Below are 14,524 nucleotides of genomic sequence, written 5' to 3' on the forward strand. Positions count from 1 at the left end.
CTGGCGCTACCGTGAGCTGTGGTGTAGGTCGCAGACAGGGCTCAGATCTGGGGTTGCTGTGGTGTAGGCCAGCGGCTCCAGCTCCAATTTGAGCCCTAGCCTGGGAACCTCCATATGCAGTGAGTATGGCCCCAAAAAGACAAAAAAGAAAAAACAAACAAAAAACGAAAAACTTAAACTAAGACTAACTTTTCCACTCCTGTATCTCTAACACAGTGCCAAGCATAGAATGTGGCATGTAGCTTGCTCTCAATAAATGTTTACTTAAGGCAGCTCACATTATAGTGCAGTGGGTTAAGAATCTTACTGCAGTGGACTCAGGTTGCTGTGGAGAAGCGGGTTCAATCCCCAGCCCAGTGCAGTGGGTTAAAAGATCTGGTGTTGCTCCAGTGGCAGCACAGGTCACAGCTACAGCTCAGATTCAGTCCCTGGCCTGGGAATGTCCATATGATAGGGTGTGGCCATAACATTTTTTAAAAATACACAAAAAAACGTCAACTAAAACATTTTGCTATGTCTCTTCTACTGAGTGAATATTGTGTAAAACAGGAAAAATCCCAGAAATTTCCACAATTGGCTTCTTCACCACAGCTCCACCTAAAAGACCTATCTTTTGAGATCATTGCTTTCAAGGTGGAAGGAAAATTATACTGATGACTGAACAAAAGACTAGTTCCCAGAATACCTAAATGTCTCTTTGAATCACTAAGCAAAAGACAGATAGCCCAAGAGGAAAAAAAAATGGGCAAAAGACTTGAAGAGATAAGTCGTGAAGAAACCCAAATGGTCTGCAAACTTGCCAAGATGCTGAGACCATTAATAATCAGAGAAACGCCATTTTCAGTGACACTGAGATATAATCACACGCTCAAGAGACTGGCTCTCCAAAGTCTAACACTTCCAGGATGTGCATTGTTGGCGCAAGTGTAAATTGGTTCAACCGCCTCAGCAAACAGTTTGTCACTGTGTAGAAAAGTAGGCAAAACTAACAAGACATCATGCAGCGGGAGGTACACACGTGGTAAAAGAGAAATGAGAGCAGAGGATGAGGATCCCAAAAACAGGGCGGTAGCTCCCTTTAGACGGCAGAGGAAAGGGGTCAGGAAGGACTGGACAGGGCCCCTCCACAAGGATCTGCTCCTTCATCAGCCTTTCAAACTGGGCTTAAACATTTCATACATGCTTCTGTAGGTAGGATGTCTCTCTCTCTGTCTCTCTCTGTCTCTCTCTCTCTCTCTCTCTCTCACACACACACACACACACACACACACACACACACACACACACACACACGCTTCCCAGGAAGTTCTGTGCACATGAAGGGCCTGACCCCCATCGTCAGCCCCAAGACTCGGGGTCCCGCTGGGTGCTGAACTCCTCGTGAAGGGTCACACCTGGAAGAGCGCCCTCCATGACGGAGCCCCTGAAGACCTCCTGGGTGAACTCGGGCTTGTTGTCATTCTGATCGGTCACGGTGATCACGATTTCCATGGGCTCCTCGATGGCTTGCCCGTTGGAAGACACGGCATGAGAGTAGAGCTGCAAGGGCCGGGCGAGGGTTACTTGGGAGGAAGAGAGGGGCGACGCGGTCCCACCGGAGCAGAGTGGGCCCCACCGGGCCCCACTTCCACACACTCAAGGATGGACCCCCCAGCACAGAGCTTCTCACACACGCGCTGCTGCTTCAGTGATCACGGCGTGTGAAGTCCTGGGGCTGGAAAACACCTCTGCAATGTCAGAGCCCCCAGGTCCCACGCCAGGGCTGGGGGGCCGGGCCCGGGGGTAAAGGTGGACAGCTAAAACACTCTGACGAGTTCCTGCAGGGTCAGAGTTGCTCTGGCCACTCCAGTCTCGTGTTCCCTCAGATTTTTCTGCATTTGGCATGAATGCAATTCCCCCAGTTTCCCTAGGCTCCCAGCATCATCACCAGCCTCTTCCTTTGTGTCAGGGACTTTTAGTCCCAGGAACAGGTTGACATCTAGGGTCCGAGTTCAAGCCTGATGCCTCAGGACTCTCCCCCTTTATTCCTAACAGGGAAAACATAAAGAGCCCCCCATTTTTCCAGGTTCTCCTGCCATTTCTCCTTATCAACAGGTCTAAGGGTATCAAATGCAGCTCCTCCAATGTTTGGAGCATGCAGGCATTCGACATGAGTTGACTGAAAAAATGTTGGAAGGATGTGACCCCACCATTAACAAGCTTTTAAGAAACACTCACAATGTACTTGGCAATGGCTTCTCTATCCAGAGGCTCCGTCACCTTTAGCCACCCTGTTTCTCTTTCAATCATAAACACACCGACGGGAGGTGTGTCGGCTCCTTGACCAGTGATGCTGTAGAAAACCTTGGTTTCTTTTTCTCTGTTAGATTTGATCTGAAGACAAAACAGAGAGAAACAGAGTGATCAAGGAAGGATCCAGGATCCTGACACTGGCTCTTTTCTCTTTAATCTCCTGGCTTCTTCTCTGCCAAATTCCTCCCCAAGAAATAGAGAACTTCCTTCTGTACCTGAACCAGATCCTTAGGAAATGGGCCTTTCTCATTTTCTGGGCAGCTGATGGGAGGGATAACCCAGTCTCTTTTCTGTCTTCTGAGACCATGGTGGGAGCTGGGAAACGTGAGCACTTCTGTGTGGGTGCCAGAGGGAGAGTCCTAGCGGGAAAGAAGATGAAGAACAAAACGAGATAATTCAGGAGAGAGGATACCGGCCAAACAGCCCCACCTAGCCAGCTAGCACCTCCCGTCTTGGAGGGCAGAACACTTTTTCAATTTAATAGCCAAACGAAGAGCCAAAACAAAACCCAATGAACCTCTGTGCCATATAATAAAGACGGTTTCCTCTTCTGATCCTTCTTAGTGTCCAGAGTTCAAGTAATCATTACACACACACGATTATAGGTTTGAGGGCTTGACATTATTTTACACGTTACTTCAAGCCTAAGTAGCACACCTGTCATTTTCAATAGCACATGATACGCCCCTGATTTAAGTTCAGAGCTTGTTAAACAATTAGATACTCAGGTGTTTTAATTTTCTTTTCTGTTTTTCCTAGCGATACAGGTCTCCAAAGTGGAGCTGGCCTAAATGAGTAAGTTTTGAGAATTAGTACTAAGAACGACATTGCAGATCAATACTAATCCCTTAATCCCACTGTGTTATTACATCCGAAGGGTTTCCATTTGTTCTAACAGAAGCTGTCGGGATGGGATTCAAAAACGCCCTTTGAGAAAACCTTTTGACCGGTTTTCTTGGGCGATAAAGATAACTTTATGCACACACAGAGAAATAGGATAGCTAAAGATGGAAGGAAAAGATCTTGCGAACGGCTGAAGTGTCTTCAAGTGATGGTGGTAACACGGCAAAGGTTGCCAAGGTCAATTCCAGCTCCCAGCCTCCAAACACTCACTCATCACTCTGCCAAGTATGAGTGAGTCAAGCCCTACCTCCTGGCTTTTAAACTTGTGACTCAAAACACACCAGACAGACAGGAGATGTGGCCAGATACCATCACAAAATCCTTCCCAATCCTGCATTCCTGTGCACAGTCACTCCCACACCCCTAATGCACACCCCACCCCCTCCATTCACCTCCTAGAGAAGCAGCCCCGCCCTGGCCCAGGGCAGGCTGTGGAGCCAGGCTGCCTGGCCTTGGATCCTCACTGGGACACCTCCCCTCCTGGCAGGTTACTTCTCTGTCCCACACTTTCCTAATGTCTAACATGAGGATTCTATTAGTACGGCCTCACAGGGTCCTTGGTAGGATGCAAGGTGTTCCTTGCAAGGTGACAGCATTGCAGGAAAGCACTGAGAGCAGAGCCTGAAAGCTAGTGAGTCTTCAGTAAATGCTCACGATGCAGACGGTGGTCAGACTGGTTGGAAAAGACTGAGTTATGGTTTTAATGATGTGGAATTTGGGATGTGACCTGAACACAGAACACACATTAATCTGATTCTCCACACTGTATCCTATGACCCCAAATGATCATCTTGCAGGGCTGGGGATGAACGAATGCAAACCCCTTTGCCGCACTGAAGGGGGAGAGAAAGAGCGCACGTTGCCGACATCGGAACCGTGGACTATTTTCAGAGAATGACCATGATGATGAACCCTGGGCGGGCAAAACACACACCTTCATGGGTGAAATGAAAGGGAATTGTGCCTCACACACTGAACATGGAATCCAGCCCTCAGAAAAAAGGGGACACCAGAGAAAACCATCCAGCTATAAGAGAAAGAACTGGAAAGCTAGGTCCATTTTTATTTTTCCCCAGCTTTCTTGAGGTAGAACTGACAAAACCGTTTGTATTTAAGGTGTACAATGTAATCTATTCATATATGAATTAAAAGAGAGGTAAGATTGTCACTCCCTCTCAAGTAGGGCCACCTGGCACAAAGGCCCCTGAACTAGGGACAAATCTAAGTAAACCTCAGACCAGCTGAGGCAGAGTTGCTTGCCACCTACCACTCAGGAGCCACTCCTATTTAAAAACAAAAATCTCTTGGCCTTCGCCTCTTGGCGCAGTGGTTAACGAATCCGACGAGGAACCATGAGGAGGGGGGTTCAATCCCTGGCCTCGCTCAGTGGGTTAAGGATTCAGCGTTGCTGTGAGCTGCGGTGTAGGTCACAGATGCAGCTCGGATCCTGCGTTGCTGTGGTCGTGGGGTAGACCAGCATCTACAGCTCCGATTAGACCCCTAGGCTGGGAACCTCCATATGAGGCCGGAGCGGCCTTAGAAAAGACCGGAGGAAAAAAAAAAAAAAAAAAAAAACAAAACCTCTCTGTCTCTTCATGTCTCTCTCCATATATATGTATTTTACATTCAACAGCATACCCAAGTAAACCTACATTTCCTATACTACATTTGTAGCTACATGTGACCATGAAGTCAAGTCCTAATTAATGAAATGTAAGAAGAATTCCACAAAGCTTTCTTTAAAAGGTGGACAAACAAGTGATACATTTTTGGGCTTTCTCCCTTCCTCCTTCCTACCACCCAGAGCAAAGCTGTGACGACTGGAGCTCCAGCAGCCCTCTTGGATCATCCTCACTTTTCTAGCCTGTCCAGCCTTGAGGATGGAAGCCATACGTGGAGGATGACAGAACAGAAAGCAAAGAACGAACCTAGGCTCCTGGGACCGTAAGAGTCTCCATATTGGCCACAACTTTCCAGTGAACTGCCTTAACTTGAAAGAGAACACTCTATTCCTGCTTTTCTACAAAATGTATTTGAACCTAATCTGTGCTTTTGTGTAATTTGTGGTTCATTTTTGTTTTTGTTTTGTCGCCCAGTGGCATATGGAATTTCCAGGTCAGGGATCAGATCGAAGCTGCAGTTACAACCTACTCCACAGCTGCACCAATGCCAGATCCTTAACTCGCAGTGCCAGGCCAGGGATTGAACCCCCATCCCAGCATTCCAAAGACGCTGCCGATCCTACTGTGCCACAGCAGGAACTCCTGTGCTTTTCTGTAATATGGATGTGAACCTAATCATGAAGGCAGATGGCAAAGTCAACTTTGTTAATGTCTTTGGATCCTAAGAGGCTTTCGCACAGATGTCCAGCAAGAATTTACCAGGCCGGACTTACATGAATGATGGAATCAATTAGAGACTTCAGCCAGGAAGCTAAGTTATTTTTAGTTCTAAATTCCTCACTTTTCTAGTCTGTCCAATTACACCAGGGAGAAAAATCAGATCTATCACAACTATTAAATTCCTAGAACCTCAGCAAGTCTTCAGGGAGAAAAACAGGAGCCAGCCTGAAAGGCCTTGGCACTTACAACATATTCACACTCCCAAGGTAACAGCAGGATACAACTAAAATGTTCCCCCAGAGACACATTTCGGTAGAAGGCATCGTGGGAGCAGTTTAGAAACAGGCAAAGGCATATGGTTCTGGGTAACGACTTCCAGAAGCATTCTTGCCAAGAACCCGGGCAGACATGCATCGTTTCATTTGTGGCCAAGTCACCCATCTGTCCACTCAGGATATACTGGGCTCCTGGTATGTGCCAGACCCAAGGGCCAGACACTGCAACTACGACGGGGAAGGATTCCGTGGAGATTATTGTCCAGTCAGGCAAGAGCTTCCCCCTGATTCTTCCCTTTCTTTGCCAAGGCCCTCTCCACCGGAAACACAAAGAGCAAAATGACCAGAGAACTGACCCCGTGTTTAGTCTTCCTGCAGGAAAGGAACGGAACAACAGCTAACGATTATGGCCTACTTACCGTGCGCCTATCACAGCTCCAGCACTTCACACACACGTAGTAATTCATGAAGTCATTGTGCTCTCCACTTTACAGATGAGGAAATTCAAGCACAGACCGATTAAGTAACTCCCCCAAGTGGACTCAGGTAGGAAACAGAAAGGTTAGGGATCCGATTCCAGGCAGAAGCCATGCCCTTACCACTGATTCTATGCTATGTGCAGAAATGAAGGTAGTTTATCTTGCCATCCACCCAACAACAACAAAATCCCCAGCAAGAATTAGTTTGGTTAAGCCAATGGTTCTCAACCCTGGGCTCTTCTGCCCCGCTCCCCTGCCTCCAGGGGGCACTGGCAGTATCTAGAGACAATTTTGGTTGTCACAGTGCTACCAGAATCTGGTGGGTTAAGACCAGGGATGCAGCCAAACATCACATAGTGCACAGGATACCCCCATGGCAAGAAATTACCTGGCCCCAAATTGTGAATGGCGCCAAGGCAGAGAAACCTGGAGTCAGCGGCGGACTGAAATGATAGTCAACTTCCAAGAAACACTCCAGCGTACCTGATGGCGGTGGTGGTGATGGTGGTGTGCGGCCGCCTTCAGTGTCACCTTGGTGGACAGCTTCCTGCGGGTGGAGTCCCAGGCGTGGATGAGAAAACTAATCTCCGGGTTATGAAGCTGAAATGGCCGTTTGACTGTAACCACACCGTCGGTGCCCACTTTGAATCGGGTGTCATCAGAAACATAGACCGTCCTTGGCAGACCGGTGCATCCTTCAAAACTCACTGCAGGGCATAAATCACAGTGATGAGGACACCAGGGAGATGAAAGAGCACGCCGTCTCTAAAAATCAAACGTCATTCACCCACCAGAAGCCCAACTCACACAAAAAGAGCACGGTAAAAATAAACCATAATCTGGTGGCAGAAGAGCAAAGAGAGCAAAGGAGTTGATGCATCATTACGTTCGTCACAATTATAGGATGACTTAAATTGTGGTCTATTTTTTTCTCATCTGCTCCGAGTGTGAAAACAGTGACGTGCTTAAAAAGTTACCACTTCTTCTTTTTTTTTTTTTTGTCTTTTTGCTATTTCTTGGGCTGCTCCCACAGCATATGGAGGTTCCCAGGCTAGGGGTCGAATCGGAGCTGTAGCCACTAGCCTACGCCAGAGCCACAGCAATGCGGGATCCGAGCCGTGTCTGCAACCTACACCACAGCTCACGGCAACGCCGGATCGTTAACCCACTGAGCAAGGGCAGGGACCAAACCCGCAACCTCATGGTTCCTAGTCGGATTCGTTAACCACTGCGCCACGACGGGAACTCCACCTCTTCTTTTCAATAACCGAAAAGAGCCGCTCCTTCAGATGGCTCTTGACAAGGGAAAAATAACTGAGACAGAGTATCTATTGAGACCAAAAGTTAGAGAGAGAGGCACAGTGAGATGCTGTGGATTAGGCTGCACGGCTCAATAAGCAGCCTACATTTCAATAAGCAGTGACAGGTAATGAGAGGGAGCCAGCACACAGGACAGTTAGGAGTAGGGACGCAGGCAAATTTCTTCAACTCTTTGAGCCTCAGCTTCCTCAAGATGGAGGTAACTGTAGTGCTCACCCCTCTGCCCCCAAATATGCTCTTATTTTCTCTGGCCAGGGCAGGGTTCAAGTCCCAGCTGTGCTTCTTAGCTCTGTGAGCCTGTGCATGTCCTCTAACCTCTCTGTGCCTCAGGCTACCCATTTGCAGAATGGAGGCATTGACAGCAATTACCTACTAGGGTTGGTTGTTTTAAGAGATATAGTACAGGGCCTGGCACATAATAAATACTATTTAAAAAAAAAAATTGGGGAGTTCCCGTCATGACACAGTGGTTAACAAATCCAACTAGGAACCATGGGGTTGCGGGTTCAGTCCCTGGCCTTGCTCAGTGGGTTGAGGATCCGGCGTTGCCGTGAGCTATGGTATAGGTTGTAGACGTGTCTAGGATCTGACATTACTGTGGCTGTGGCATAGGCCAGTAGCTGTAGCTCCAATTCGACCCCTAGCCTGGGAACCTCCATATGCCATGGGTGCAGACCTAAAAACCAAAAAAAAAAAAATATATATATATATATTAAAACTTTAAAAATATATTAATACCCGTTTCTGGAGAATCTAGTGAAAAATGCCTGCACTTAACATCAGAGTCCCAAAGGACTCATTCTACAGGTTCCCATCATACTATCTGTCAGAAACTGCTGGTCCCTAAGGATAAAACTATGAACAGGGTGGACAAGGCACCTTGCTCTCACTGAGCTTATACTATTGTGGAGATGGATATATAATAAAACCAAAGATCTCAGATGACATACAGGAAGATACAGAGAAATATATAGGAATTAAATAGGGTGACACAAGAGTGACAGGGTTAGAGGTATAGGGAAGGTGTAAATTATACTAGATGGTGAGGGCTGGTCTCTGAAGTTGGAGGTGTCTGAGCTGAGACCTGTAGGAGCCAATCTTGAGAAAAACTGGCTCAAGAGCCTTCCAGGCAGAGGGAACAATCAATAAAACAATTCTTTCTGGGAAACTCAAATTACCCTGTTCTCCACCCTTTCAAATAACTGCTTCTCATTCCTCCGGTGGGATTTCGACTTTGTCCAAATGATCTTTTATTTAAAAGTTCCTAGAATTCCTGCTGTGGTGCAACAGGTCAGCAGCATCTCTGGAGCCATGGAATACAGGTTCAATCCCTGGCCCAGCACAGTGGGTTAAGGATCTTGCGTTGCCACTGCTGTGGTGTGGGTTGCAACTGCAGCTTGGATCTGATCCCTGGCCCAGGAACTCCATGTGCCACAGGGCAGTCAAAAAAGAGAAGAAAATATTCCTGCATTTGTGCCTGTTTTACACAACTAGACACCTCTACATGCAGAATCCTAAAGTCTGTTTAGATGTCTGGATTGCAGTTTTCATTTCTTCCACTAGCGGCCACCCTTGCAAACTTTTCTGAAACCACCGGCCCCACCCTTGCCAGAGAAAAAAAGGCCATGTTTGGGCAGCGGGAGGGCTTATCCCCACTTTGAAGTTGAAGAAACTGAGATTCAGAGAAGTTAAGAAATTTGCCCCAGTGAACAGTAGAGCTGGGAATGAGTAACTTAGTCTCATGGTTGACTCCCCAACCCTGAGAGAGTCTATTACGGCCCTGGATCTTTTTACTTTTTGTTTTTATTTTTTTTTTCTTTTTAGTGCTGCACCTGCGGCATATGTTCGAAGTTCCCAGGCTGGGGGTTGAATTGGAGCTGTAGCTGCCGGCCTACGCCACAGCCACAGCAATGCAGGACCCAAGCAGCGTCTGCGACCTACACAACAACGCTGGAGTTTAACCCACTGAGCAAGGCCAGGGATCAAACCCACATCTTCATGGATACTAGTCAGGTTCTTAATCCGCCGAGCCACAAGGGGAAATCCAGGGCCCTGGATATTTTTAAAGGATGATTTTGCCTCCTAGGTGGTATCCAAGGATGGTAAAAATCTGAGGCCACCTCATGAAGCAGCTAGGACCCTGCTACCCGGCAAATAAACTGAGCAGCCAAAGCAGTAAGAGTTAGTTCACTGGGAAAGAGCTGAGTCCTTTGACTAATCGGTCGCTGCCTCAACCCTTGCCAGTCTGTAAAATACAAACAAATAACACAACATTGAAAATAATGCCCCCAACTCTACCCTCACCATTTAGCCAGTTCTACAATCCACTTCTACAACTTGAAGGGGTGGGATTGGGTGACAGAGGAAGGCTTTAGCAATGACTTTGTTTTCTGACTGGATTATAAGGGCATAAACCCAGATTCTGCCATGTTCCAGCTGAGTGGCCTTTGGTAAAATGCTTCACCTCTCTGGGGCTCATTTTGCTCTACTGGAACCTGAGGGACGCCGTCAATGACGGAGCCTCCCTCTTCCGGGTTGTGTGAGGACGAACCAAGACAGTGAATACAACCACATTTTGAAAGCGAAAGAGCAATCAAGTAGAAGCAGGTAATGGTTATTTCTACACCTTTGGGTAGACAAGCTAGAGAATAAGTAATTGCTAAAGGAACAGAAAAACCAAAAAATGACAACAGAAGCAAGAAGAAACACAAAATACCATCCTTTACGAATCTTTTTTTCAAACTAGCAAAACAAAATGGTTTTTCAATAACCTTCCCCCAAGCCCACCCCAGCAGAAGGAATGGGGCCACCAGACTGTGTCTGGAGGCTTGACGTATAAGCAGGGAACAAGAGCTGCCCTCATTTTCACGCTGAATTCCTTTCCCCAGCCGGCCCAAATCTGGGCAGTGAAAGTTGGGACAAGCATGATTGGACTTGCCAAGGGTGGCGGCCTGAAAACATGAAAATGGTTTTGCAAATAACTTAATGCAAGGCTCTCAACCTGCTTTGGAGCATCTCTTAGTTCTTAGTGGTGACTAAGCCCCACCCTCTGAGAAGTGACAGAAGGGTGCGAGACAGGCAGCCCTAACCCGAATTTCCAGGTGCTCGTTAAGATCCATTAGCCCTTCTGTGCCACCTGATCCTCTGGGCTAATAAACCAGAATTATAGGAAAGAAGAAGGCTCTGAGAAGCCTGCCTCCACCCTGGCCAGGGCTGGGTGGCATCTCAGAGCCAAAGGGAACACTGTGCCAGCCTGTGGGAGGAAGCAAGGAGGGCAGCCTGTAGAAAGTGGAGGATCGGTGCAGGAGGACTGGGTATATTTGTACATTTCTACAACAGAAAGTTATACCAGCAAGGGATGAAGTATTCTTTAAGTCAGCACGTCCTCCTTTCCTGAGCCGGTTATTTGGTTACTTGGTTTAGAAACCTAATCCCAGTGACAAGAGCTAAGAACCCAATGGCCACCTCTAAACAGGAATATCTTTTCACCACAACAACATGATCGTCACCACCATAAAAAAATATGGATATGGGAGTTCCTGTCGTGGCACAGTGGTTAACGAATCCGACTAGGAACCATGAGGTTGCGGGTTCGATCCCTGGCCTTGCTCAGTGGGTTAACCCACATATAGAACAGCCCAAGAAATGGCAAAAATACAAAAAAAAAAAAATACGGATTCAACTAATAGCTTGAACTACTCTTTATTCACTATGTTCTTTCTTTTTTTCTTTCTTTCTTCCTTCCTTCCTTCCTCCATTTCTTTTGGTCTTCTTTTACCTTTTTTAGGGCCGCACCCGCGGCATATGGAGGTTCCCAGGCTAGGGGTCGAATCGGAGCTGTAGCTGCCGGCCTACACCACAGCCACAGCAACACCAGATCCGAGCCACCTCTGCAACCTACACCACAGCTCGCGGCAACGCCAGATCCCTAACCCAATGAGCGAGGCCCAGGATCCAACCTGCAACCTCAGGGTTCCTAGTCGGATTCATTTCTGCTAGGGCACGATGGCAACTCCTATTCACTGTGTTCTTAATATTAAACATTGTGTGTGGCTCTATTCTAAGCACTTTCCAAATGCTAACTCGTTTAGTCTAATCCTGGAACTCTATGAGTCCTGGAACTCCCATCAGTGTGCCCTTTTTCAGCTGGGAAAACTGAGGCAGCCAGTGAGCGGTAGAGCCGGGCAATCTGGGAGTTCACACTCCTAGCCACTCCGCCTGGTGCCTGTCTCTCTCTACAAGCCCAGAGCCTTGCCCTGTTCTCTTTATGTCCAGTTTTCTAATGTAGTTCCCCCACCTCCAGCAGCCTTTGGTGTAGACATCACTATCCACACTCTTGGCCCTGGGTGAAAAGGCTGCCGAGGGGCGGGTCTGGGATGTCTGATCCAGAGTGAGGGTTCTTCACCGCTGTTCCCACATGCAAAATGGGGATGGGACACTTGTTACGAGGAAGAAAAACATGAGAAAGGCGTCCCAGAACTATAGGAATTCTACACAGTAGATTAGCAGTAATTTGAGTGGGGATGGAAGATAGATTGAAAGTAGGGCTAGGAGGCAGTTTCCTGAAACACTTTTGTATTATATGGCATGTTACAATTACAATGAATAACTTTTTTTTTTTGTCTTTTGTCTTTCTAGGGCCACACCCGAGGCATATGGAGCTTCCCAGGCTAGGGGTCTAATCGGGAGCTGTAGCTGTCGACATATACCACAGCCACAGCAACACCAGATCTGAGCCACGCCTACGACCTACATCACAGCTCACGGCAACCCTGGACCCTTAACCCACTGAGCGAGGCCAGGGATCTAACACATAACCTCATGGCTCCTAGTCAGATTCATTTCTGCTGCACCATGACGGGCACTTCCGAATGACTTTTTAAAATGACAAAAATAAGAATGACTTAAAAAATATCTTTAACATTTTGTGACTTTTTTTTTTTTTATCTTTTGTCTTCTTAGGGCCACACCTGCAGCATATGGAGGTTCCCACGATAGGGGTCCAATCAGAGCTGTAGCTGCCAGCCTACACCACAGCCACAGCCACGCGGATCCAAGCCACATCTGCGACTGAAACCATAGCTCACAGCAACACCGGATTCTTTAACCAACTGAGCGAGGCCAGAGATTGAACCTGAGTCTTTGTGGATGCTAGTTGGGTTCGTTAACCACTGAGCCACGAAGGGAACTCCAACATATTGTGACTCTTGTGTGTTGTTATTCATCCTACAACTGCCCCCTTTTCTTGGGTATTCAGCAGAAATGGTAGCTTTAATCACCCTGGAAGAGGTGACTGAAGTTCAAATAAAAAGTAAACGCAAGTTCACGAAAAGCTTTTGATCCCGAGGCAGGGCTCTGAGCGCTCAGCAACATTCTTTGCCTGGAATTGCGGTTGTGCTCGGGAACAGTCCTGCTTCTCCCACCCCCGCCCCGTCACTGGAATGTGAGTGGGTAGGAGCAAGCGGTCTCAAAGGCCTCTATATACTTCTGGGAGATGTTGAGATTTAAGGACCAGCAGCCTGTTACCCAAGCCGGCTCACCAGAGCTGAGTCATTTGCTAACTAGAGGGATAACCCAGTCTCTTAGAAGCAACTACTTGCAAGCAGTGCTTCCCCAGCTCCACACACAAAGGCATGCGCTAGGGACTGTCTCCCCCTCAAAATGCATTTCCTGCAGCTAACACCACAGAACCCTGCATTTACCTTTATTTCAAAGACGTCTGGAATTCAGAGTGAGTCAGGAAGAGAAAAACCACACACACAAACTCAAGGGCAAGATCAGAGAGGCTTCTGAAGCTCCCAGGGGTCACGCTGCATTGTGTACCCCCAAACCAAGGGGTCCAGTTTCTCACTTAAATATTCAAGATCAAAGATAAGAAGTCCGCCTGGATGGACGAAAGGAACCCTAGGGAGACAGACATCTGTCATCTAGCTGGGCAAGAGCTCCTTTCTGCCAGCGAGAAGCAGTGTTTCTAACTCCAACCACAAAGCCATAATTCTCCATGGATACCGCCACCGAGGAAATTTCTTTCTATGTTCCACTTTCTTTGATGGCACTGGGTGATTCTGGAACATCTTTTGTGATGGGATGGGTGTCCACAAAATGACTAAACATTCCAGGTTTACTGGGCACCCCTGCTCAGCAGAAAAGGTAATTTTACGTTTAAAAAATGGGAGGGGAGTTCCTACTGCGGCACAATGAGTTAAGAATCCATCTGCAGTGGCTCAGCTCAGGTTGCTGGGGAGGTGCAGATGCCACCCCCAGCCTGGTGCAGTGGGTTAAGGATTTGGCATTGCTGCAGCTGTGACGTAGGTCACAGCCGAGGCTTGGATTCAATTCCTGGCCCGTGAACTTCCACATGTTGTGGGTACAGCCATCGAAAAATAAAAATAAAAAAGTTTTAAAAGTGAGGATTTCCCATCGTAGTGCAGTAGAAACGAATCCGACTAGGAACCATGAGGTGGTGGGTTCAATCCCTGGCCTCCCTCAGTGGGTTAAGGATCTGGCGTTGCCAGGAGCTGTGGTGTAGGTTGCAGAGGCAGCTTGGATCTGGCATTGCTGTGGCTATGGCATAGGCTGGCGGCTACAGGTTCGATTCGACCCCTAGCCTGGGAACCTCCATGTGCCATGCGTGGCCCTAAAAAGACCAAAAAAAAAAAATTAAAAATGAGAGGGGAAGTTCCCTGGTGGTCTAGAAGTTAAGGATGCAACCATGCTTTCAGTTCAGCCCCTGGCCTGGGGCCTTCTGCATGCTGCGGGTGCAGCCAAAAAAAAAGGCAGGAAAAGGATGATGAGGACTTCAGGGAGTCTACACTCATGGGAGGCGAGAAGATCCGAGTTGTATCAGGAAGTCTATCTTTTTAGCCCTGATAAGTCCCCAATTATATGTGTCCATTTGCACCTGAGAACTATG

General features: G+C 47.6%; 1 protein-coding gene across 1 annotated transcript in view; it reads right to left on the reverse strand.

The window, feature by feature from the left end:
* The window catches only part of CDH1 (cadherin 1), an 81,796-nt gene that overhangs the window by 21,154 nt on the left and 46,118 nt on the right, over positions 1-14,524 (reverse strand). The window contains exons 3-6 of the mRNA XM_047790554.1: positions 6,775-6,998; positions 2,508-2,651; positions 2,218-2,373; positions 1,395-1,539 (exon numbers count right to left, since the gene is read on the reverse strand). Coding sequence (XP_047646510.1) covers positions 1,395-1,539; positions 2,218-2,373; positions 2,508-2,651; positions 6,775-6,998 — 669 coding nt within the window. The remainder of the gene's footprint in view (positions 1-1,394; positions 1,540-2,217; positions 2,374-2,507; positions 2,652-6,774; positions 6,999-14,524) is intronic.

This window comes from Phacochoerus africanus, chromosome 8 (assembly GCF_016906955.1).
Source record: "Phacochoerus africanus isolate WHEZ1 chromosome 8, ROS_Pafr_v1, whole genome shotgun sequence".
Taxonomy (NCBI): domain Eukaryota; kingdom Metazoa; phylum Chordata; class Mammalia; order Artiodactyla; family Suidae; genus Phacochoerus; species Phacochoerus africanus.